This window comes from Phocoena phocoena, chromosome 7 (genome assembly GCF_963924675.1).
Source record: "Phocoena phocoena chromosome 7, mPhoPho1.1, whole genome shotgun sequence".
Classification (NCBI taxonomy): Eukaryota; Metazoa; Chordata; class Mammalia; order Artiodactyla; family Phocoenidae; genus Phocoena; species Phocoena phocoena.
The window spans coordinates 87,387,613-87,413,890 of NC_089225.1; the positions used below are offsets into that span (position 1 = coordinate 87,387,613).

Sequence of the window (26,278 nt, forward strand, 5' to 3'; positions counted from 1 at the left end):
GTCATGTTGTAGACACTCAAGCACTCAAATGGAGAGAAGCATCAGCTACTGAGGAACTGAGGCCCCCTGACAATAGCCATGTGAGTGTGCCATCTTGGAAGTGGATCCTTCAGTCCTAGTCAAGTCTTTAGTTAACAGCATCTATAGGTAAATTCTTGACTGAAACCTCATAAGAGACTCTAAGCTAGAAGCACCCAGCTAATCCTCTCCTAAACTGTGAGATAAACAATGTTTGGTGTTTTATGCCACACAGTTTTGGGTTAATTTGTTACACAGCTATAGATGACAAATACAGATTTTTCCCTCCTTAAAATTCTGTCCCTCTGGAATCACTCTTGGTACCAAATGAATTGTACCATGTTAGATGGAAGCATGACTTTGTTATTGAGTTTTCTGGAAATTGTGTGCTTTAAAGAGCTGTATATGGGTGCCAAGTTGACAGATGTGGATTTCGGTGGCTTTGTAATGTCAACTTGGCTATGTTTAACTGTATTACCCAGAATTCCCTTCCCTTCATATTTTTGGCTAAGATGAGCCACAAGAGACATTTTTTCATGAGTGTTTGAGGGCAAAGGTGAAGCAGCAGCTATTTTGTTTTTTACACTCAGATAGTCAAAGCAGGCACTTCTGTATCTCATGGACATTGTTGCTTGTCTGCTGGCTGATCTCATGGGAGAGGGATAGCAGCCAGGCCTGCAACTATGTCATCTTTCCCTGGGTCCTCCTTTAACTTACCTGATTCCTTGGCCAAGTATGTATTTAGGTCCATGATGAGAGTGCCGGCTTCTTCTGCTGGGCACCCCCATCATGAAGGTTGGAGGCACCAAGAATTCACATGGATTCCAGTGTGTCCTCATGGTTTCTAGCTCATGCTGATGGTTCCAGCTTGTTTTCACTCTCCTTCTCTTTACACTCATCTTCTCTTTTTGACTCCTGACCTACAGATTTCTAGCTTCAGCATCAGACAAAAATATTAGCCTTCTGGAGACTGTTAAACCAGCTCCCACAACTGTATAGGTCAAATCTCTGTAACACATACTTTATTCTATTTCTAGCTTTATTTCTATTTCTACCTCCATCTTTTTATCTATAATCTATTTCAATCTCTTAATAGTTCTGCTCCTCTGAATGAACCTTGACTAATAGCGTGATCTTCATCATCAACTTGTACCTTCAAATATGTTTGTTCTCAAACCCATTAAAGTAAGTATAAGAATCAGGGGTTCCTGTGAAACATGAAAATTACCAGTCTCTACCTCCAGAAAAAAGTTCTGATTCACTGGGTGGATGTGCAGCCTAAGAATCTACATTTTACATAGGCATCAGATTCAGGTGGTCCAAGCACCATACTTTGAACACATGCTTATGAATGTTTTATCATATTTAAAAGATATTTCTTTGAAATTGAAGTTTTCCAATAATAGAATTTCTTTTTAATGCTAGTAGTGTTAAAACAAAATCTAGGTGAATTCATCCAACAAACATTTATTATTCATGTGTTATATGTTAGAAACATGCTCCAGGGTGGGAAAATGTATGACGGTATCTAGTGAAAGATACCCAGTAGAAAGAAGCATTGTGTTGGAGTCCTATAAAACGTTGTTATACATCTTTCTATTCCTATTGATAGTGATTTTTTCTGACAATGCTTTAAAAAGCCCTGTGGTTTTTCAGAGCAAGTTCAGGTATAAAGGAAGGTACAGATTAGTGAGACAGTGTGATTCTGCAGTTGCCTTTTCCTAGATTTCAGCCAGGGAAGTTCTGTTATTTTACACACACACACACACACACACACACACACACACACACACACACGAGGTTTTCTCATGAGGTGTTTTATTTGGAGAAAATGTACTACATAAAAATAATTGAAAATGAAAATCTTTACTATAAAATATTAAGCATATTATTTTTCACATTAAAAAGTATTTAACAAATATTGATTAAATGGATAATGGATATGTTGATGCATTTTACCATTATAGAGTCACAGTATTAATGCAAAAAGGACAAACCATAGCTAACATCATATGCAGTGATGAAGTGTTGAGAGTTTTCCCTCTAACAGGAACAAGACAAAAGTGCCCACTCTCACCATTCCTATTCAACATAGTACTGGAAGTCCTAGCCAGAGCAATTAGTCAAGAAAAAGAAATAAAAGGCATCTAACTCAGAAAGGAAGAAGTAAAATTGTCTCTAATGGAACATGCTATGATCATGTATTTAGAGAACCCTAAAGATGCTATCAAAACTAATAAATGAGTTCAGTAAAGTTTCAGAATACAAAATCAACATACAAAAATCAGTTGTGTTTGTATGCACTAACAGCAAACTTCTGAAAAAGAAATAAGGAAAACAGTTCCACTTACAGTAGAATAAAAGATAATGAATAAATTTAACCAAAATGGGTAAATATCTGTACACTGAAAATTCCAAGACATTGATGAAATAAACTGAAGAAAACAGAAATTAAGGGGAAGATATCCCATGTCCATGGATCAGAAAAATTAATATAGTTAAAATGTCCATACTACAAAACGCCATCTAGAGATTCAGTGAAATCCTTATAAAAATTACAATGACATTTTTTTTACAGAAATAGAACAAATAATCTTTAAATTCATGTGAAATCACAAAAGTCTCTGAAGAGCCAAAGCAATCCGGAGAAAGAAGAGCAAAGCTAGAAGCATCACAATTCCTGATTTCAAACTTTATTACAAAACTATAGTAATCAAAACTGCACAGTTCTGGTATAAAAACACACATAGACTAATGGAAAAGAATCAGGAGCCCAGAAATAAACTCACGCATACATGGTCAACTAATCTTTCACAAGAGAGCCATGAATACCTACTGGAGAAAGGACAGTGTCTTCAATAAATGGTTTTAGGAAAACTGGGTAGTCACGTACAAATGAATGAAATTGGACCCCTATTTTATACCACTCACAAAAATTAACTCAAAATGGATTGAAGACTTAAATGTAAGTCTCAAAACTGTAAACCCACCCAAAGAAAACAGGGGAAAAGCTTCTTGACATTGGTCTTGGCAATGATTTTTTTGGATATGACACCAAAAACACAAGCAACAAAAGCAAAAATAAACAATTGAGACTACCTCAATCTAAAAAGCTTCTGCACATCAAAAGAGACAATCAGCAAAATTAGAAGGCAACCTGTGGAATGGGAGAAAATATTTGCAAACCATCTATCTAATAAAGGGTTAATATCCAAAATATATAAGGAACTCATACAACCCAACAGCAAAAATTAACAATCCAATTAAAAAATGGGAAAAGGACTTGGATAGATATTTTTCCAAGGAAGACATACAGATGGTCAATAGATACATCACTAATCATCAGGAAAGTGTAACTCAAAACCACAGTGAGATATCACCTCATATTTGTTAGAATAACTATCATCAAAAAGACGAGACAACAGGTGTTGGCAAGGATGTGAAGAAAAGGGAACCCTTGTGCACTGTTGGTGGGAATGTAAATTGGTACAGCCACTCTGGAAAAAAGTATGGAGTTTCCCCAAAAATTAAAAATACAACTACCATATTATCCAGCAACCTCACTTCTGGATAATATCCAAAGGAAATGAAATCACTATCTCAGAGTTTAGATATCTGTACCCTCTTGTTTATTGCAGCATTGTTTACAATTGCCAAGACATGGAAACAACCTAAGTGTCCATGGATGGATGAATGGATAAAGAAAATGTGACACACACACACACACACACACAGAGGAATATTATTCATCTGTAAAGAAGAAGGAAATCCTGCCTTTTGTGCAACATGGATTGACTTTGAGCACATTAGGCTAAGTGAAATAAGTCAGACAGAGAAAGACAAATACTGTATATTCTCACTTGTTTGGAACCTAAAAAGGCTGAACTCATAGAAATAAGAGAGTAGAGTGGTGGCTGCCAGGGTCTGGGAGGTGGGGGAAATAGGGAGACGTTGGTCAAAGCATTCAGACTTCTAGCTATAGGATGACTAAGTTCTGGGGATTTAGTGTATAACATGGTAACTATAATTAACAGTACTTTATTATATACTTGAAAGTTAAGAGAGTAGATCTAAAATATTATCATCACACACACACACAAAAGGTAATTATGTGGGGAAGGAGGTGTTAACTAACTTTATTGTGGTAGTCATTTCACAATATATAAATGTATCAGGTCATTACATAGTACACCTTAAACTCCCTTACGTTATCTGTCAATAATATCTCAATAGCAAAAAGTTAACTAGAGACCATTTGGTGTAACCCTCTTATTTCATAGATGAGTAAACCAAAGCCCCAAAACATGGAATGATTTGTTTCATTGGTAAATTTTCAGTAGAGCTAAGCATAGTCTTCTAGTCCATTTCTCCTTTCTATGTGCCATAACTGACATATTGTAAGAGGATTAATAAATATTGGTCTTTGTAACATTTCAGGAAATTTTCAATATGTTTATTATTTTTTCTGATTATATTATATCTATTAGACTTACCTAATTAAATTAAAAATTTCTGGAGTTTTTTAACTTTTAACAAAGGGGATTTTTTTTCTTTAGGCTAATCAGGGTAAAAGTATGATTATTCTAAAATCTTATACATTGATGGATTTTTGAATTTTGATTCAGATAAAGAACTATTTCAGATAGCTTCACATCAAAACTAATTTTTAATTATATTAGGTGAAATAATGAAAGATTGTATCGTGGCTTTAAAAAAAAGTAACAGGCATGTTTTTCTCTGTTTGTATTTTGTTCATGTCTACAGCTGGATTCGGATGGCACCGTTACTATAGAAGAGCAGATTGTCCTTGTGCTGAAAGCTAAAGTGCAGTGTGAACTCAACATCACAGCCCAGCTCCAGGAAGGAGGTAAAGATGCTGAGAACACTGGTCTTCACAAAAAATGCAAATTTCCTCCTTAGTGAGTATTAGGGAATTCCTCATCAATCATTCCATGTTTCCATGTGGAGAGCTGTGTAGCAGAATAACGCTCTTTTCATCTCTTTAACCTACCAGCTCTTCGCTCCCTGTGGATGAGTGACTTGCCTGGTTTGTGAGTTTGAGAATGACCGGGCACGTGCACATCAGCGTCTCCCTCAGACCTGTCTTTGGGATCTGTCTGTCTGCAGAGAGCATGCATATTGTTTTGCCCTTGACTGTGCAGTAAGCTTGGAGGAGCAGGCTCTGTACTTGTGGGTATCACCTGCAGTTTTAGGTAGTATGTAAAATTCAAAGGAGCCAATAAGCAAGCCCATTGATAGACCATGTTCTAGACCATGTTCATAGACCATGTTCTCCAAAAAACTTTCTGCTTAATAAAATGATTATTTTATCTTCATCTGCCTGACTCCTTATGTAATTTCTCAGTTAGTTCCAAGTTCAAGTGGGAAACTACAAAAACAAAACTACAAAGCTGCAGATGAGCTTGTGGTAGTGTTGGTGCTCTTGTGGAGTAGTGGGAAGATTATAATGTTTTATATAGTGAAATGCCTTGATAGTTGAATATATTCAAAGACATTTTTTAAAAAGAGGGAGGTGCTACTTACTGAACTCTTTAAATTCCCAACAATCTGAATGAAGTAGATAATGTCCTTAAAGCTATGCTTTAAAAAAAATTTGTGATTGATTTCTCAGTTGGTTATGATCAGAGAATGTGGTCTGCATGATACTAATTTTTAAAAGTGTGTTGAGACTTAATGGCTTATATTGGGGTCAGTTTTGATAAATATCCTATATGGTCTTCAAGAGAATGTATACTGTCCAGTTTCTGAGTACAGTGTTTTATAGTGTCCACTAGGTTAAGCTTATTGGATGTGTGGTTCATGTATTCTGTGTCTATGATTTTTCATCTATTTGACCTATTCTTTCCTGATATATATATATCTTAAAATATCCCACTCTGAGGATGAATTTTCTTGCTTCATATATTTTGAAAATATGTTATTGAGTATATACAAGTTTAAAAATGTTATACTTCCTAGTAAATCAAACATTCCATTGATATGAAGCAGCCTTCTTTATTTCTAGTTTACTTTTGTTTTAAATATTAACTAATAAACATCCCAATCCAAAAATGGGCAGAAGACCTGAATAGACATTTCTCCAAAGAAGATATACAGATTGCCAACAAACACATGAAAGAATGCTCAACATCACTAATCATTAGAGAAATGCAAATCAAAACTACAATGAGGTATCATCTCACACCAGTCAGAATGGCCATCAAAAAATCTACAAACAATAAATGCTGGAGAGGGTGTGGAGAAAAGGGAACTCTCTTATACTGTTGATGGGAATGTAAATTGATACAGCCCCTATGGAGAACAGTATGGAGGTTCCTTAAAAAACTAAAAATAGAACTACCATACAACCCAGCAATCCCACTACTGGGCATATGCCCTGAGAAAACCATAATTCAGAGAGTCATGTACCACAATGTTCATTGAAGCTCTATTTACAATAGCCAAGGCATGGAAGCAACCTAAGTGTCCATTGACAGATGAATGGATAAAGAAGATATGGCACATATATACAATGGAATATTACTCAGCCATAAAAAGAAATGAAACTGAGCTGTTTGTAGTGAGGTGGATGGACCTAGAGACTGTCATACAGAGTGAAGTAAGTCAGAAAGAGAAAAACAAATACCGTATGCTAACACATATATATGGAATCTAAAAAAAAAAAAAAAAAGGGTTATGAAGAACCTAGTGGCAGGACAGGAATAAAGACGCAGACATTGAGAATGGACTTGAGGACACGGGAGGGGGAAAGGTAAGCTGGGAGAAAGTGAGAGAGTGGCATGGACTTCATATATACTACCAAATGTAAAATAGATAGCTAGTGGGAAGCAGCTGCATAGCACAGGGAGATCAGCTCGGTGCTTTGTGTCCACCTAGAGGGGTGAGATAGGGAGGGTGGAAGGGAGACGCAAGAGGGAGGGGATATGGGGATATATGTATATGTATAGCTGATTCAATTTCTTTATTTTTTATGTAAACACATACAGTGTATTGAGACCATTTGGGCAAGAATTAGTCTCACTCTACATATAATGGACAAAAGTGATCATTATTTCATTAGTCATTATTGATTCAATTTCTTATAAAGCAGAAACTAACACACAACTGGAAAGCAATTATACTCCAATAAAGCTGTTAAAAAATATTAACTAATATATAATATAAAATTATTATATTAAAATAATAATATTTAATAAACAACATTAGTTCTTTCTTCTTTGGTATTTGCCTTGCATATCTTTTCCCATCCTTAAAAAATCTTTAATTATGATACAATGCACAAAATATTAAATTAATCATACTAAATGTTTTTAGATGTACAGTTCAGTAGTGTTAAGTGTATTCACATTGTTGTGCAAACCAATCGCCAGAAAATTTTCATTTTGCAAAACTGACACTCTAAATCCATTAAACAGCAATTCCTTATCTTTTCCCATTCTTCTGTTAAACTTTTCTGTTTACTTATGTTTGGGGAGTATCTTTTATAAAGGAGACACAGGTGGACTTCTTGTTATTTATTCTGTTAGGCTTTGTCTATTAACTGAAGAGTTTAGCCAGTTACATTAATTATGATAATGAATATACAGTATTTGAATTTAATTTTACCATCTTATTTGGGCTTTAAATTTCACCAGCTCTTCCTGTGTGTCCCTTCTACTCCCTGCTTCCACCTTCTGTTGGCTTCTTTTGAATTGATTGGAACTTCTTTCCTTATTTTATCCTCCCTCCCCCTACTAGTTTGGAAGATATATGTTATATTTAATTCTTTAGTGATTAACCTAGAATTTTTTCATGTATATTTAAGAAAGTTTAATGTTATCAATAACTTCCCTCTCTCAAATAATGAAAACATTTTGAAATACTTTGCTTACAAATTATGTGCTATTATCATATAGTTTTATCTTAATTGTATGTTTTTATAATTTTTCTTCTTCCTGAAATACATCTTTTTTTAATAGTATTTTATTTATTTATTTTTTAACATCTTTATTAGAGTACAATTGCTTTACAAGGGTGTGTTAGCTTCTGCTTTATAACAAAGTGAATCAGTTATACATATACATATGTCTCCATATCTCTTCCCTCTTGCATCTCCCTCCCTCCCACTCTTGCTATCCCACCCTTCTAGGTGGTCACAAAGCAAAGCACTGAGCTGATCTCCGTGTGCTATGTGGCTGCTTCCCACTAGCTATCTATTTTATGTTTGGTAGTGTAGTGTATATATGTCCATGCCACTCTCTCACTTTGTCCCAGCATACCCTTCCCCCTCCCCGTATCCTCAAGTCCATTCTCTAGTAGGTCTGCATCTTTATTACCGTCTTGCCGCTAGGTTCTTCTGACCATTTTTTTCCCTGTTTTTAGATTCCATATATATATGTTAACATACGGTTTTGTTTTTCTCTTTCTGACTTACTTCACTCAGTATGACAGTCTCTAGGTCCATCCACCTCACTACAAATAACTCAGTTTCATTCCTTGTTATGGCTGAGTAATATTCCATTGTATATATGTGCCACATCTTCTTTATCCTTTCATCTGTCAATGGACACTTAGGTTGCTTCCATGTCCTGGCTATTGTAAATAGAGCTGCAATGAACATTTTGGTACATGACTCTTTTTGGATTACAGTTTTCTCAGGGTATATGCCCAGTAGTGGGATTGCTGGGTTGTACAGTAGTTCTATTTTTAGTTTTTTAAGGAACCTCCATACTGTTCTCCATAGTGGCTGTATCAATTTACATTCCCACCAACAGTACAAGAGGGTTCCCTTTTCTCCACACCCTCTCCAGCATTTATTGTTTGTAGATTTTCTGATGATGGCCATTCTGACCAGTGTGAGATGATATCTCATTGTAGTTTTGATTTGCATTTCTCTAATGATTACTGATGTTGCACATTCTTTTGTTTGTTGGCAATCTGTATATCTTCTTTGGTGAAATGTCTGTTTAGGTCTTCAGCCCATTTTTGGATTGGGTTGTTTGGTGTTTTTGATATTGAGCTGCATGAGTTGCTTGTATGTTTTTGAGATTAATCCTTTGTCAGTTGCTTCATTTGCAAATATTTTCTCCCATTCTGAGGGTTGTCTTTTCGTCTTGTTTATGGTTTCCTTTGCTGTTCAAAAGCTTTTAAGTTTCATTAGGTCCCGTTTGTTTATTTTTGTTTTTAGTCCCATTTCTCTAGGAGGTGCGTCAAAAAGGATCTTGCTGTGATTTATATCATAGAGCATTCTGCCTGTGTTTTCCTCTAAGAGTTTGTTGGTGTCTGGCCTTACATTTAGGTCTTTAATCCATTTTGAGTTGATTTTTGTGTATGGTGTTAGGGAGTGTTCTAGTTTCATTCTTTTACATGTACCTGTCCAGTTTTCCCAGCATCACTTATTGAAGAGGCTGTCTTTTCTCCACTGTATATTCTTGCCTCCTTTATTAAAGGTAAGGTGACCGTATGTGTGTGTTTCTCTCTGGGCTATCTGTCCTGTTCCGTTGATCTATATTTCTGTTTCTGTGCCAGTGCCATACTGTCTTGATTACTGTAGCTTTGTAGTATAGTCTGAAATCAGGGAGCCTGATTCCTCCAGCTCCATTTTTCTTTCTCAAGATTGCTTTGGATATTCAGTGTCTTTTTGGTTTCTAAACAAATTGTGAATTTTTTTTGTTTCATTTCTGTGAAAAACGCCAGTGGTAGTTGGTAGGGATTACATTGAATCTGTAGATTGCTTTGGGTAGTATAGTCATTTTCACAATGTTGATTCTTCCAATCCAAGAACATGGTATATCTCCCTATCTATTTGTATAATCTTTAATTTCTTTCATCAGTGTCTTATAATTTTCTGAAAACAGGTCTTTAGTCTCCTTACGTAGGTTTATTCCTATTTTATTCTTTTTGTTGCAGTGGTAAATGGGAGTGTTTTCTTGATTTCACTTTCAGATTTTTCATAATTAGTGTATAGTAATGCCAGAGATTTCTGTGCATTAATTTTGTATCCTGCTACTTTACCCAATTCATTGATTAGCTCTAGTAGTTTTCTCGTAACATCTTTAGCATTCTCTATGTATAGTATCATGTCATCTCCAAACAGTGAGAGCTTTACTCCTTTTCCAATTTGGATTCCTTTTATTTCTTTTTCTTCTCTGATTGCTGTGGCTAAAACTTCCAAAACTATGTTGAATAATAATGGTGAGAGTGGGCAACCTTGTCTTGTTCCTGATCATAGTGGAAATGGTTTCAGATTTTCATCATTTAGGACGATGTTGGCTGTGGGTTTGTCATATATGGCCTTTATTATGTTGAGGAAAGTTCCCTCTATGCCTACTTTCTGCAGGATTTTTATCATAAATGGGTGTTGAATTTTGTCAAAAGCTTTCTCTGCATCTATTGAGGTGATCATATGGTTTTTCTCCTTCAATTTGTTAATATGGTGTATCATGTTGATTGATTTGCATATATTGAAGAATCCTTGCATTCCTGGGATAAACCCCACTTGATCATGATGTATGATCCTTTTAATGTGCTGTTGGATTCTGTTTGCTAGTATTTTGTTGAGGATTTTTGCATCTAGGTTCATCAGTGATATTGGCCTGTAGTTTTCTTTCTTTGTGACATCTTTGTCTGATTTTTGTATCAGAGTGATGGTGGCCTCTTAGAATGAGTTTGGGAGTGTTCCTCCCTCTGCTACATTTTGGAAGAGTTTGAGAAGGATAGGTGTTAGCTCTTCTCTAAATGCTTGATAGAATTCTCCTGTGAAGCCATCTGGTCCTGGGCTTTTGTTTGTTGGAAGATTTTTAATCACAGTTTCAATTTCAGTGCTTGTGATTGGTCTGTTCATATTTTCTATTTCTTCCTGGTTCAGTCTCAGAAGGTTGTGCATTTCTAAGAATTTGTCCATTTCTTCTAGGTTGTCTATTTTATTGGCATAGAGTTGCTTGTAGTAATCTTTCATGATCCTTTGTATTTCTGCAGTGCCAGTTGTTACTTCCCCTTTTTCATTTCTAATTCTATTGATTTGAGTCTTCTCCCTTGTTTTCTTTATAAGTCTGGCTAATGCGTTTTCAATTTTGTTTATCTTCTCAAAAAACCAGCTTTTAGCTTTATTGATCTTTGCTATAATTTCCTTCATTTCTTTTTCATTTATTTCTGATCTGATCTTTATGATTTCTTTCCTTCTGCTATCTTTGGGATTTTTTTTGTTCTTCTTTCTCTAATTGCTTAAGGTGTAAGTTTAGGTTGTTTATTTGAGATGTGTCCTGTTTCTTAAGGTAGGCTTGTATAGCTATAAACTTCCCTCTTAGAACTGCTTTTGCTGCATCCCATAGGTTTTGGGTCATTGTGTTTTTATTGTCATTTGTTTCTAGGTATTTTTTGATTTCCTCTTTGATTTCTTCAGTGATCACTTCGTTATTAAGTATTGTTTAGCCTCCATGTGTTTGTATTTCTTACAGATTTTTTCCTGTAATTGCTATCTAGTCTCATAGCTTTGTGGTTGGAAAAGATACTTGATACAATTTCAATTTTCTTAAATTTACCAAGGCTTGATTTGTGACCCAAGATATGATCTATCCTGGAGAATGTTCCATGAGCACTTGAGAAGAATGTGTATTCTGTTGTTTTTGGATGGAATGTCCAATAAATATCAATTAAGTCCATGTTGTTTAATGTATCATTTAAAGCTTATGTTTCCTTATTTATTTTCATTTTGGATGATGTGTCCATTGGTGAAAGTGGGGTGTTCAAATCCCCTACTATGATCTTGTTACTGTCAATTTTCCCTTTTATGGCTGGTAGTATTTGCCTATATATTGAGGTGCTCCTATGTTGGGTGCATAAATATTTACAATTTTTATATCTTCTTCTTGGATTGATCCCTTGATCATTATGTAGTGTCCTTGTCTTTTGTAATAGTCTTGTTTTAAAGTCTATTTTGTCTGATATGAGAATTGCTACTCCAGCTTTCTTTTGATTTCCATTTGCATGGAATATCTTTTTCCATCCCCTCACTTTCAGTCTGTATGTGTCCCTAGGTCTGAAGTGGGTCTCTCATAGACAGCATATATATGGGTCTTGTTTTTGTATCCGTTCAACCAGTCTGTGTCTTTTGGTTGGAGCATTGAATCCATTTACATTTAAGGTAATTATTGATATGTATGTTCCTATTACCATTTTCTTAATTGTTTTGGGTTTATTATTGTAGGTCTTTTCCTTCTCTGTGTTTCCTGCCTAGAGAAGTTCCTTTAGCATTTGTTGTAAAGCTAGTTTGGTGGTGGTGAATTTTGTTAGCTTTTGCTTGTCTGTAAAGGTTTTAATTTCTCCATCAAATCTGAATGAGATCCTTGCTGGGTAGAGTCATATTGGTTGTAGGTTTTTCTCCTTCATCACTGTAACTATTTCCTGCCACTCCCTTCTGGATTGCAGAATTTCTGCTGAAAGATCAGCTGTTATCCTTATGGGGATTCCCTTATGCATTATTTGTTGTTTTTCCCTTGCTGCTTTTAATATGTTTTGTTTGTATTTAATTTTTGATAGTTTGATTAATATGTGTCTTGGCGTGTTTCTCCTTGGATTTATCCTGTATTGGACTCTCTGTGCTTCCTGGACTTGATTAACTATTTCTTTTCCCATATTAGGTAAATTTTCAGCTATAATCTCTTCAAATATTTTCTCAGTCCCTTTCTTTTTCTCTTCTTCTTTTGGACCCCTATAATTTGAATGTTGGTGCATTTAATGTTGTCCCAGAGGTCTCCGAGACTGTCCTCTATTCTTTTCATTCTCTTATCTTTATTCTGCTCTGCAGTAGTTATTTCCATTATTTTATCTTCCAGGTCACTTATCCGTTCTTCTGCCTCAGTTATTCTGCTATTGATCCCTTCTAGAGAATTTTTAATTTCATTTATTGTGTTGTTCATCACCCTTTGCTTGCTCTTTAGTTCTTCTAGGTCCTTGTTAAATGTTTCTTGTATTTTCTCCCTTCTATTTCCAAGATTTTGGTTCATCTTTACTCTCATTATTCTGAATTCTTTTTTTGGAAAACTGCATATTTGCTTTTCATTTGTTAGGTCTGGTGGGTTTTTGCATTTCTCCTTCATCTGCTGTGTGTTCTCTGTGTTCTCATTGTTCTTAACTTTCTGTATTTGGGGTCTCCTATTTGCAGGCTGCAGGTTCGTAGTTTCCGTTGTTTTTGGTGTCTGTCCCCAGTGGCTAAGGTTGTTTTAGTGGGTTGTGTAGGCTTCCTGGTGGAGGGGACTAGTGCCTGTGTTCTGGTGGATGAGGCTGGATCTTGTCTTTCTGGTGGGCAGGTCTACGTCTAGTGGTGTGTTTTGGGGTGTCTGTTGCCTTATTATGATTTTAGGCAGCCTCTGTGCTAATGGATGCAGTTGTGTTCCTATCTTGCTAGTTGTTTGCCATAGGGTATCCTGCAGTGTCGCTTGCTGGTCGTTGAGTGGAGCTGGGTCTTGGCGTTAAGATGGAGATCTCTGGGAGATTTTCGCCATTTGATATTACATGGAGCTGGGAGGTCTCTTGTGGACCATTGTCCTAAACTTGGCTCTCCCATCTCAGTGGTACAGCCCTGATGCCTGGCTCGAGCACCAAGAGCCTGTCCTCCATACGGCTCAGAATAAAAGGGAGAAAAAAAAGAAATAAAGAAAGAAGAAGATAAAATAAAGTAAAATAAAATAATGTTATTAAAATAAAAATAAACAATAATTATTAAGAAAAAAATTTTTTTAAGTAAAGAAAAAAAAATGGACAGACAGAATCCTAGGACAGATGGTAAAAGCAAAGCTATACAGGCAAAATCACACACAGAAGCATACACATACACACTCACAAAAAGAGAAAAAGGGGAAAAAATATATATCATTGCTCCCAAATTCTACCTCCTCAATTTGGGATGATTCGTTGTCTATTCAGGTATTCCACAGATGCAGGGTACATCAAGTTGATTGTGGACATTTAATCCGTTGCTCCTTAGGCTGCTGGGAGAGATTTCCCTTTCTCTTCTTTGTTCGCACAGCTCCCGGGGTTCAGATTTCGATTTGGATCCACCTCTGCATGTAGGTCTTCTGAGGGTGTCTGTTTTTCGCTCAGACAGGACAGGGTTAAAGGAGCCGCTGATTAGGGAGCTCTGACTCACTCAGGCAGGGGGGAGGGAGGGATATGGATGTGGGGTGAGCCTGCAGCGGCAGACGCCGGTGTGACGTTGCACCAGCCTGAGGCGCACCATGCGTTCTCCCGGGGAGGTTGTCCCTGGATCATGGGACCCTGGCAGTGGCAGGCTGCATAGGCTCCCGGGAGGGGCGGTGTGGAGAGTAACCTGTGCTCACACACAGGCTTCTTGGTGGCTTCAGCAGCAGCCTTAGCATCTCATGCCCGTCTCTGGGGTCCATGCTGATAGCTGCGACTCGCGCTTGTCTCTGGAGCTTCTTTAAGCGGCGCTCTTAATCCCCTCTCCTTGCGCACCAGGAAACAAAGAGGCAAGAAAAAGTCTCTTGTTTCTTAGGCAGCTCCAGACTTTTTCCCGGACTCCCTCCCGGTTAGCTGTGGTGCACTAGCCCCCTTCAGGCTGTGTTTACGCAGCCAACCCCTGTCCTGTCCCTGGGATCCGACCTCCGAAGCCCGAGCCTCAGCTACCAGCCCCCACCCGTCCCGGCAGGTGAGCAGACGAGCCTCTCGGGCTGGTGAGTGCCGGGCACCGATCCTCTGTGTGGGAATCTCTCTGCTTTGCCCTCCACCCCCCTGTTGCTGTGCTCTCCTCCGTGGCTCTGAAGCTTCCCCTCTCTGCCACCCACCGTCTCTGCCCGCGAAGGGGCTTCCCTAGTGTGCGGAAACCTTTCCTCCTTCACACTGGTGCAGACCTCACACTGGTGCAGGTCTTGTCCCTCTTGTTTTGTCTCTGTGTTTTCCTTTTTCTTTTGCCCTACCCAGGTATGTGGGGAGTTTCTTGCCTTTTGGGAGGTCTGAGGTCTTCTGCCAGTGTTCAGTAGGTGTTCTGTAGTGGTTGTTCCACATGTAGATGTATTTCTGATGTATTTGTGTGGAGGAAGGTGATCTCTGTATCTTACTCTTCTGCCATCTTGAAGGTGTTCCCGAAATACATCTTTTTAAAGGATTTCTTTACATTGGAATCTACTTATAGTGAATTCTCTCAGTTTTTGTTTGTCTGAAAAGGTATTTATTTCGGTCTCAATCTTCAGAGATAGTTTTTCTGGATTTATGATCCTTGGATGAGAATTGTTTACTTTTAGCTCCTAAGGATATTGTTTTACTTTTCCACCCTGGCTTCCATTGTTGTTGTTGACAAATCAGTTGTCAGTCTTTGTTGGTGATTTGTTTTTCTCATTGGCTCCTTTTAAGAGTTTCTCTTTGACTTTGATGTTCTGCAGTTTCATTCTGTATTTAGGTATGAGTTCATTTGATTTCTGGAGTCTAAGGTTCTGTGTCTTTTTTCAGTGGTGGGAATGTTTTGCTATTTTGTCTTTGAAAATTTGCTCTCCCCTATTCTCCTATTCTCTGTTTCTGGAACTTTAAGTAGACAAGTATGGGAACTTCTCACATTACCCTTTGTATCTTTACGTCTTATATGATTTCCTTTTCTTTGTTTTTCTACTGCTGTTTTGTTAATTTCTGCAAATATATTTTCCAGTTCACCAACTCTTTGTTCAGCTTTGTCTAATGGCTCTTTGATCCATCCATTAAGCTAATTTTGATTATTCTATTTTTCAGTTTTTTGGGATCTTCCTATTTAATTTTGATAGTTTCTTTATCTTAAATATCATTTTAATCTTTTCTTTTTCCTTCTTAGACATATTTTATATTCTGCATTTGATATTAAAAGAACCACAGACTTTGCTTGTCAATACTGACTACCACACATGGGGGCTTATTTCCTTGTGTGTCTAATGACTTATGATAAAGAACTTATAAGGTACTCATGTAATGAGGTACTCTTCCAAAATTTCTGTTTTCTGCAAGGTGCTTAGTGGAACTGTTGATCTATTTCCAGTTTAAACTAAGACCACATATTAGACCACACATGAATGTGAGCTTGTGGTTAGAAATTGTCAGAGAAGAATCGTTTTCTCCATTGTTTCCTAGTCCAACTCTAAATGCAGCCAGGAGTGAAACAAGCCAATCTCTTTCTGAAAGATACTTTTGTTTCTTGTTCACTCACTAAGGGGTTCATATTTTGGGGATCCTAGAGTTATACAGGAGTTTCCAGTCCAGTTTCCCACTTCATCAGGTCTCAGACTCATCTTTTGTTACCAGAATACAATCAAAATCCAAGCTCTTAGCCAATAAGTCAGTAGAGGCCTCTAATGTAAGCCCCAAATGCAGTGCCTACTGATCCTACGGAATAATTTCTGGTCTCAGATTTATTCCTTTAATTTGTGGCCAGCTAAACCATGTTTTAACAAAGAAGGTTTTTATATTAATTCAGCCTTTGTAGGTGTCTTATACTAGGAAAGAGTTCTCTGAATGGCTAGACTAATAATGTTAGGAAGGGGAATCACTTACGTTACCTTTAAAGAACACTGACCCTGATATCTCAAACATGTAGTCTACTAACAAAGAGCAACACTGTCATGAAGGCATTTATAAAGATTGTTATCTAGGAGGGCTAAATGAACTATTTTCTATGAAGTCTCATGAAATTTTGAGCTGGAAGATATCTTAGAGACTATCTAGTCCAACATTATCATCTTTATTGTCCCTTTAACAGTTCAGCAAAGTTATTATGTGCCTACAGTGTGGTGCTTCTGTAGTAAGCACTGGAAAAAATGAATCAAAGTCTGTCCTTACCCCATGGAAATGATGATCTAATAAGGGAAGTAGACACCTTTCAGGTGGTGTGTAAGTGTAACAACAGAGGTATCACAACTATGGAACCACTGAAAAAGCATCCTAATTCATCAGGGAGGAATCAGAGAAAGCTTTCTGGAGGAGCAATCTTGAAATTAAAGGAGTAGGATTTAGATATGTACAGGAGGAAGTAAAAAGACATTCCTGGCAGAGGGAATATGGTCGGCAAAGACAAGCAACTGGGAATCAGTCACACACCACAAGAGTTAAGAAGAGTAAAAGATCTGGATGTAAACGTATGTAACATCTAAAATTTGTGATGGTGCAACTCATGCGAAATGTGTAGATGAATAAATATTAAAAGAGAAAAGCCACTTTCTTTGAGATCTTTCTCCATACAATAGGATAGAATTAAATCTGGTCGAACTTTGGTCTCCCTTTCAATGAAAAATGTCTATATATGTAAATTGACTTAGCATTTCTTCACTTTACAAGTGTGAAAAGATAAATGACATTTTGAATTCACTAGTTAATTTAAGAAGTTTTCATTTTAAAATTCTCCTAAAATTGAGAGATGCATATCAGAATATTTAGGAGTGAGCTGTTATGCTGCCTGCAACTTACTTTAAAATACCATAGCATTCATTTAGGTGAAATAAATATGGTAAAATATTACCAACTGTAAATCCTAGATTGTGGGTATGTAATATCCTGTTTTATTTCTGAAGAAAATTTTATAATAAAAATAAAATATAATTTTTCTTCTTGTCTATGAAAGAAGGAAAAGAAAACATAAATGCAAATACCTCATTATACAACTATTTAGGTATTTAAGAACAAAACCTCAAATATTAATGATCTCAGTTTTATTTCACAATTGTATGGTTGTATTATGTTATGGGTAACTGTAGAACCGAAAAGAGTCAAAGTTATATTTTCCAAATTTTAGATTGCTCTGTGTAAATATCATGGTTTGACAAGTTTCACTAATGATCAGTTTGTCCTGGCACACACAGAAGATTACAGGGAGTATAATTAATGGTGTTAATTTATAAAGGGAGTTTGGTGACTCATTAGGCAATTTATTAGTTTCTTGCTAAGTAATGAAAGTATTTACTCGCATAGAATGTGAAATGATGATCAAAGAGATGTTGTTTAAGATCTCTATGTTAGCTGTATGAGGGAATGGCTTTCACAATCTTTTCAACCTTTTGTGAATATTGATTATTCTCTTTGTCAAAGAGCCCCCAGAGAGATGATTATAATCTACAGAAACATTTTCCTGGGAGAGTGTTGGTTTTCTGAATTTTGAAATATGTCTGTGTGTGGGATGGTATCTTTTTTTTTTTAAAGGACATGCTGTTCTATTTTATTTTAAAAAACTTCTTAAAATTGAAGTAGAGTTAACTTACAATGTTGTGTTAGTTTCAAGTATACAGCAAAGTGATTCAGTTTTATATATATATCTATGTTATATATGTTGTTTCCATTATAGGTTATTACAAGATATTGAGTATAGTTTCCTGTGCTCTACAGTAGGTCCTTGTTGTTTACCTATTTTATATATAGTAGTATGTATATGTTAATCCTAAACTCCTAATTTATCTCCCACCCCCACCTCACTATCCCCTTTGGTAACCAATAAGCCCCTTTGGTAACCAATAAGCTTGTTTTCTATTTCTGTGGGTCTATTTCTGTTTTGTAAATAAGTTCATTTGTATCATCTTTTTAGATTCCACATATAAGGGATATCATATGATACTTGTCTTTCTCTGTCAGACTTACTTCACTTAGTATGATAATCTCTAGGTCCATCCATGTTGCTGCAAATGGCATTATTTTATTCTTTTTTATGGCTGAGTAATATTACATTGTATATATATACCACATCTTCTTTATCCATTCCTCTGTCGATGGACATTTAGGTTGCTTCCATGTCTTGGCTATTGTAAATAGTGCTGCAATGAACATTGGGGTGCATGCATCCAGGAGTGGGATTGCTGGATCGTATGGTAGTTCTATTTTTAGTTTTTTAAGGAACCTCCATACTGTTCTCCATAGTGGTTGCACCAATTTACATTCCCACCAGCAGTGTAGGACATTCCCTTTTCTCCACACCCTCTCCAGCATTTATTATTTGTAGACTTTTTGATAGCCATTCTGATAGGTGTAAGATGATAACTAATTGTGGTTTTGATTTGCATTTCTCCAATAATTAGTGATATTGATCATCTTTTCCTGTGCCTATTGGCCATCTGTATATCTTCTTTGGAGAAATGTCTAAGTCTTATGCCCATTTTTGATTGAGTTGTTTTCTTAGATATTGAACTGTATGTATATTTGGACTGGTATCTTTTTGGGAACAAAAAAAGATTCCTTTAAAGCATAAGGAAAATATCAGCAGTGTTCTTTATTGCAGTTTAAAAACTACATAATTATAGAATAAACTGGTCATTGACTTTTAGACTTCTGTGAAGACCTTAGTCCATCACATGATCAACTCTTGTCAGAAAATCTCACGTGACATTGCAGCATATATTTTAGAGGGACAACTAGTTACAAGAACACAGGAATATGTGTCTGGGTCCATTTTATGTAGATTGCACCATAGATACTGTATCTGGTAAAGGATTGGATCCAGATAAATAAGGATGCATGACTTATTAAAGATAAAGTGAATGGATGGGAAACCATATGGAATGCTATCAAGATGTAGAAGAGTATCTAGTGCAAAGTTTATGGAAGAGATTGATTCATTATACTCTGTTTAAACAAGAAGGAAGATAAACACACAAAAAGCAGGTCATGGTGGAAAGAAGCAGGTGAAGCCGTATACCAGAAACAGGAGCCAGCGTAATGAGTTCCCAGGTTACTTGCAATATGCAAAGCCCAGGCTTTTATTATGAGAGCAAAGTGAGGCTGTTTCCAAGAAACATTCTCTTCTATGAGAACAATGTGGTGAGGGAAGATATTTTCTTTTTCTTGTTGCTTCAGCAATTCACAAAGCAAATCAAGTACTTGTTTCCATGTGATACGGTGGACACTAGCAAGTTAATTTCAGGTTTATGCTGAATTCTTTTCTGTAGAAATCGATGTTTGTATGAGGTTCTATCATGCTGACTATTCAAAACTGAACAACTCGACATAACGAATGTTAGCTATAACAAAAATCCTCAGCTACAGTTAGTGTAATTGGTAACTAAAAAATTGAGAGAGCTGTAATGGTACTTGTGGTAGCAGAATAATGTCCCCTCAAAGATGTCCAAACCCTAATATCTGGTGTTCTGCCTGTGTATGTTATATTACAGGGCAAAAGGGCATTGCAGATGGAATTAAGGTTGTGGACCTTAAAATAGGAAGATTATTCTGGATTATTTGGACGGGACTAATGTAATCACATGGGTTCTTAAAAGTGAAAGAGGAAGGCGGAATAGTCAGTAATGGAAAAAAAGAATGGAAGAGAGACTTGAAATGTGAGAAGGACTTGACCTCCCTTGCTGACTTTGAAGATGGAGGAAGGGGGCCATGAGCCATGGAATGCAAGTGGCTTTCAGAAGTTGGGAATAGCCCTCAGCTGACAGCAAGGAAGGAGATGGGAACCTCAGTCTTATCACTACAAGGAAGTAAATTCTACCAACAACTGGAATGAGTAAGGAAATGGATTTTTCCCCCAGAGCCTCAGAAAACATCACAGTGCTGCCCAGCCCTTGATTCAGCCTTGTGAATCTATAAGCAGAGGTCTGGCTGAGCTCACCGGACTTCTGACCCACAGAAAGAGTGAGATAATAAATTTGGGGTATTTGAAGCTGCTAAGTTTGTGCTAATTTGTTATGGAAGCAATGGAAAATGAATACAGCACTCATGAAAAATAGTCTCTTTTGAGTAAGTTGGAATATGACATGGCTGATAGGCTCTCTTCTTGAAAGTTTCATACACAACTAATGGAAGGGAGTCCTGAAAAACACAGAGTGGCAAACGCATGAAACAAGGCAGGAGAAGATATTTGCACAGGAACCAACTGACAAAGGATTAATCTCCAAAATATACAAATAATTCATGTAGCTCAATACCAAAAAAACAAACAACCCAATCAAAAAATGGGTGGAAGACCTAAATAGACATTTCTCCAAAGAAGACATACAGATGGTCAAGAGGCACATGAAAAGATGCTCAACATCACTAATCATTAGAGAAATGCAAATCAAAACTACAATGAGGTATCACCTCACACCAGTTAGAATGGGCATCATCAGAAAATCTACAAACAACAAATGCTGGAGAGGGTGTGGAGAAAAGGGAATGTCCTACACTGCTGGTGGGAATGTAAATTGGTGCAGCCACTATGGAGAACAGTATGGAGGTTCCTTAAAAAACTGAAAATAGAATTACCATATGACCCAGCAATCCCCCTCCTGGGCATATACTGAGAGAAAACCATAACTGAAAAAGAGTCATGTACCACAATGTTCATTGCAGCACTGTTTACAATAGCCAGGACAAGGAAGCAACCTAAATGTCCATCAACAAAGGAATGGATAGAGAAGATGTGGTACATTATATACAATGGGATATTACTCAGCCATAAAAAGGAATGAAATTGGGCCATTTGTAGAGATGTGGATGGACCTAGAGACTGTCATACAGAGTGAAGTAAGCCAGAAAGAGAAAAAAAAATATCATGTACTAATGCATATATGTGGCACCTAGAAAAATGATATAGATGATCTTATTTGCAAAGCAGAAATGGAGACACAGACGTAGAGAACAAACATATGGATACCAAGGGGGAAGCGGGGGTGGGATGAATTGGGAGATTGGGATTGACATATATACACTATTGATACTATGTATAAAATAGGTAACTAATAAGAACCTACAATATAGCACAGGGAACTCTACTCAGTGCTCTGTGGTGACCTAAATGGGAATGAAATCCAAACAAGAGGGGATATATGTATATGTATATGTATAGCTGATTCACTTTGCTGTACAGTAGAAGCTGTCACAGCACTGTAAAGCAGCTATATTCCAATAAAAATTAACTAAAAAAAACAGACAAAATTCCTCACCCTCAAGCTCCTTAAATCCTATGATTTAAGAAAATGATAAATAACACTTAATAGTGGAAGGTGATGAGAGCTCAGGTGAAAACTATAGTAGGAAAGGGGATAAGGAGTATGGGTTGGGGTGGGTGAGTGGGGAATAAGCCAGGGGAGAGAGAAGATCCTGAGGGGCCATTAGGCCTTGGAAAGACTCGGCTTCTGCTCAGAGTGAGATGGGAAGCCTTTGGAGGATTTGGGGCTATTGTATGAAGAATAAATGAGAGGAGAGCAAGAATGGAATCAAGAAGACCCATTGGGGGCCATTGCAGTAATTCAGTCTGGAGATGTGGTGGCTTGGACCAGGGGTTTGGCAGTGGACATTGTGAGAATTAATAAGGTTCTGGATTCATCTCAAGGAGAGTAGAGTTTCTGAGAATTTTGTGTAAGATGAGTGTGAGACTCAAAGAAATTACTAGTAATTGGTAAAAGGGCAAACCCAAATCTTGGAGCTTACCTGTGAAGCTCAATCTGTTTCATGTGTCACATGTTTTAACAGCAATTTAAAAAAAAGTCTAGGGTAAAATATGTAGCTACAACTATGATAGACTTTTACGAACAGAAATTGTTCTTATCTCCCGATTCATCCCACCCCGCCCCCTTCCCCCCTTAGTATCCATACGTTTGTTCTCTACATCTGTGTCTCTATTTCTGCTTTGCAAATAAGTTCATTTGTACCCTTTTTCTAGATTCCACGTATAAGCGATATTATCCGATAGATAACTAATGAGAACCTACTGTACAGCACAGGGAACTCTACTCAGTGCTCTGTGGTGACCTAAATGGAAAGGAAGTCTAAAAAAAGGGGATATACATATATGTGTAGCTGATTCACTTTGCTGTACAGCAGAAACTAACACACCATTGTAAAGCAACTATACTCCAATAAAAATTAATAAAAAATAAATTGTTCTCAATGAATTCTGATGTTTCTTTTTTTAAATATCTTTATTGCAGTATAACTGCTTTACAATGGTGTGTTAGTTTCTGCTTTATAACAAAGTGAATCAGTTATACATATACATATGTTCCCATATCTCTTCCCTCTTGTGTCTCCCTCCCACCCTCCCTATCCCACCCCTCTAGGTGGTCACAAACCACCAAGCTGATCTCCCTGTGCTATGCGGCTGCTTCCCACTAGCTATCTATTTTACGTTTGGTAGTGTATATATGTCCATGCCACTCTCTCACTTTGTCACAGCTTACCCTTCCCCCTCCCCATATCCTCAAGTCCATTCTCTAGTAGGTCTGTGTCTTTCTTATATATTAATTGCTATAACTCATATATATTGGAGTCACTAAAATATGTTTAATTTATGCAAATTAAATGTTCCTATCAATGGGCCTTTGATGAGGCTAGGTGGATGAGTTTTGGGGTATTTGCATCATATCTACCCCATTCTAGTTTCCAAAACTACCGATTTGTTTTACAGTGTCTGTGTTTTACATAGGCAGTGACCTGAAATTTTGTCTTTTGAATGCATTCATTCTCTGCTTCTAACTGCATCTTTGTTTATTTGCTTTTTAATTTTTTTCCTTATCAGAGGGAAATTGTTTCCCAGAATGGGATGGACTCATCTGTTGGCCTAGAGGAACAGTGGGGAAAATGTTGGCTGTCCCATGCCCTCCTTATATTTATGACTTCAATCATAAAGGTATTGAATTTTTCTGAAATGATTAATTTGGAATAGAAATTTTTTTTTTTTTATAATGGACTCTACAAGAACTGAGCAGTCTCTGTTTTTCTTCATGTCTTCACAGGAGTTGCTTTCCGACACTGTAACCCCAATGGAACATGGGATTTTATGCACAGTTTAAATAAGACATGGGCTAATTATTCAGACTGCCTTCACTTTCTGCAGCCAGATATCAGCATAGGAAAGGTAATGGTATCTTTGTATTTGTGAACCCCTAAGGGAAAGCAAAAGTCTTTATACAATTCTTGATTGTCAACCACTATTATAAAAATCCTTATATTATATGACACAAAGATCAAAAAAGATAAAAGCAAGGTTGGAATCTTTTCAGATACCTAGTTAAGGAAAGGTCTAGGATCTGAAACATTTTTTTTTCCTGTTTTAAGAAGTTAGTATTTTATTTTATTTTTTAAAAGTTAATTTTTATTGGAGTATAGTTGCTTTACAAGGTGTTAGTTTCTACTGTACAGCAAAGTGAATCAGCTATACATGTACATATATCCCCTCTTATTTGGATTTCCTTCCCATTTAGGTCACCACAGAGCACTGAGTAGAGTTCCCTGAGCTATACAGTAGGTTCTCATTCATTATCTATTTTAGGACCTGAAACATTTTGATATTTTCTTTAGGTTAGAGTGACCTGGCTGAGATATATGCATATATACTTATAAATATGTGTCTGTTATATTATGTTTACATTACACTATATGATGCTACATTATTTATGTATAAAAATTCAAATTGGTAGTCAGCAAAGTGATGCATGATATTTTTCTTGGTTACCTATGAATGGCTACATCTCATCTCACTCTATTCCTGGAGGAGCTTTGTATTTTTGAGATGTATTTTCCATATCATAAGATTTGCCAGCAGGTGATTTCATTAGTATATGAACGATTAGAGTTTCAGAATTAAAGAGGAGCAAGGGGTGTCTTATAGGTCTTCTCACACAATACCTTAATTTTACGCGTGTGAGGCAATTCAGAACCAAAAGTTAAGTGTTGGTCAAAGTGACACAGCTGGATCATGGCAGGTTCAGTGCTGTTTCCGGTATGGTAATCATATGTAAATTTCAAAAACTTCTAGATAGTTACTTTTAGGTTATATGTGGTGGATTAAAAGTTATGCCTAAATTCCTATCACGCAGACCTCGTCAGTAAAATGCATGATGCTATAAGCATATGATTCTAGGAATGAACATGGTAAGTTGATGTATAAATGATTTTATGAGGATCCTGAGAACAGTCATAATACATAACTCTCCTAACATTAGACATTTTTCTTTATGCTTGATGATATTTATTTTTTGGTGGGGAGGGAGGGAGAGCAGTGGAAGAAGTGGTAAGTTGGAGTTTTCTTCATTTGATTTTTGTTTTTTGGCCATGCTGAGCGGCATGTCGGATCTTAATTCCCTGACCAGGGATCAAACCCACACCCCCAGCATTGGAAGTGCAGAGTCTTACCCACTGGACTGCCAGGAAAGTCCCTGTTTGATTTTGCATTAATAGTCAGAGCTTCTTTTCTTAACTTTTTTTCTAGCACAAAGCGCTACCACCTTAATGACTCTTTAGTAAATTGCCAAAAGACCTCAGTTTTGTATTTCACTGTTGACAGGCTTCTTAGATAAAATTAGTCAATGTGAGGAGACAATTATGTACTCTACAATGGAACCAAAGCCAACAATGACTTAATATAAAATACTTCAAAATAATTTCAATTTCATTGATATAAATAAACATTCACAATAGTTAGCATACTCTGCTATGAATTTGTGCATTAAATGATGATAAGGGCAAGTCTTCACAGCTTTTAAATGGCCATTAAATTATATCATGATTTTATTTACACTTAACTCTATTCAGAATATTACAACCATTCTTTTTAATTACTATGTATTCCAAGAATCAAAATAGCTAAGGATGGTGAAATACCCAAAATATATACTATTTTATATAAACATGATTTAAAAGTTAACTGAAAAATTTGATTTTGTTAGTGTAAGTAATTTTATCTCCTTAATCAAAAATATAAAGAGTGTTTTCTATTGTTTACAACCCTTAAGCAATAACTTGAGAAAACTTAAGAATGTAAATATCTTTTAATAAGAAAACTGGATACCTTCTAAAGTTTTGATATAGTGTAGGGCAAAATGATATTACTTATGAGATATTAATTATTAATGGTTATAATCAGAGTTTTTGCATAAAAAAAGGTAAAAATGAAAAAGTGCATTTAGAATAAATGCCACATCTTTATAGGGAACATAAGGTAAAGATTTTTAAAACATCTATTGTTTTGTTCTTTAAATAATTCCCATATCATTGACTTGACAAAATGAGCTAATTACTTTTAATAAAAAAAGCAAGAAAACTCTTATGATGGACCATGAGGTTGTTAAATTCTTTAGAGTATGATATTTTAAATAGTAACATACTGTAGAAATTACCATATATCTCATGTCTAAAGGTTATATGGACTTTTGGACAGTAAATTAACAATATATATTAAGAAATTTCAAGGGGGTCATATCCTTTGATCTTATAATTATAATTCTAAGATTCAAGCATAAAGATTTGAAATGGGGGTAACTGAATGGAATAATATTCATTGAACCATTAATTATTATAGTGAATATTCTGAAGAATTTAAATT

The 26,278-nt window shown here is 36.3% G+C and overlaps 1 protein-coding gene across 2 annotated transcripts in view; it reads left to right on the plus strand.

The window, feature by feature from the left end:
* The window catches only part of PTH2R (parathyroid hormone 2 receptor), a 105,638-nt gene that overhangs the window by 26,971 nt on the left and 52,389 nt on the right, over positions 1–26,278 (plus strand). Inside the window, exons 2-4 of one of the 2 annotated variants that reach the window (XM_065880209.1) lie at positions 4,783–4,885; positions 23,474–23,584; positions 23,691–23,812. In XM_065880209.1, the coding sequence (XP_065736281.1) occupies positions 23,536–23,584; positions 23,691–23,812 (171 nt within the window). In that variant the 5' untranslated portion in view covers positions 4,783–4,885; positions 23,474–23,535. Of the gene's footprint in view, positions 1–4,782; positions 4,886–23,473; positions 23,585–23,690; positions 23,813–26,278 lie in introns of those variants that run through there. The other variant, XM_065880210.1, reaches the window with a different exon arrangement.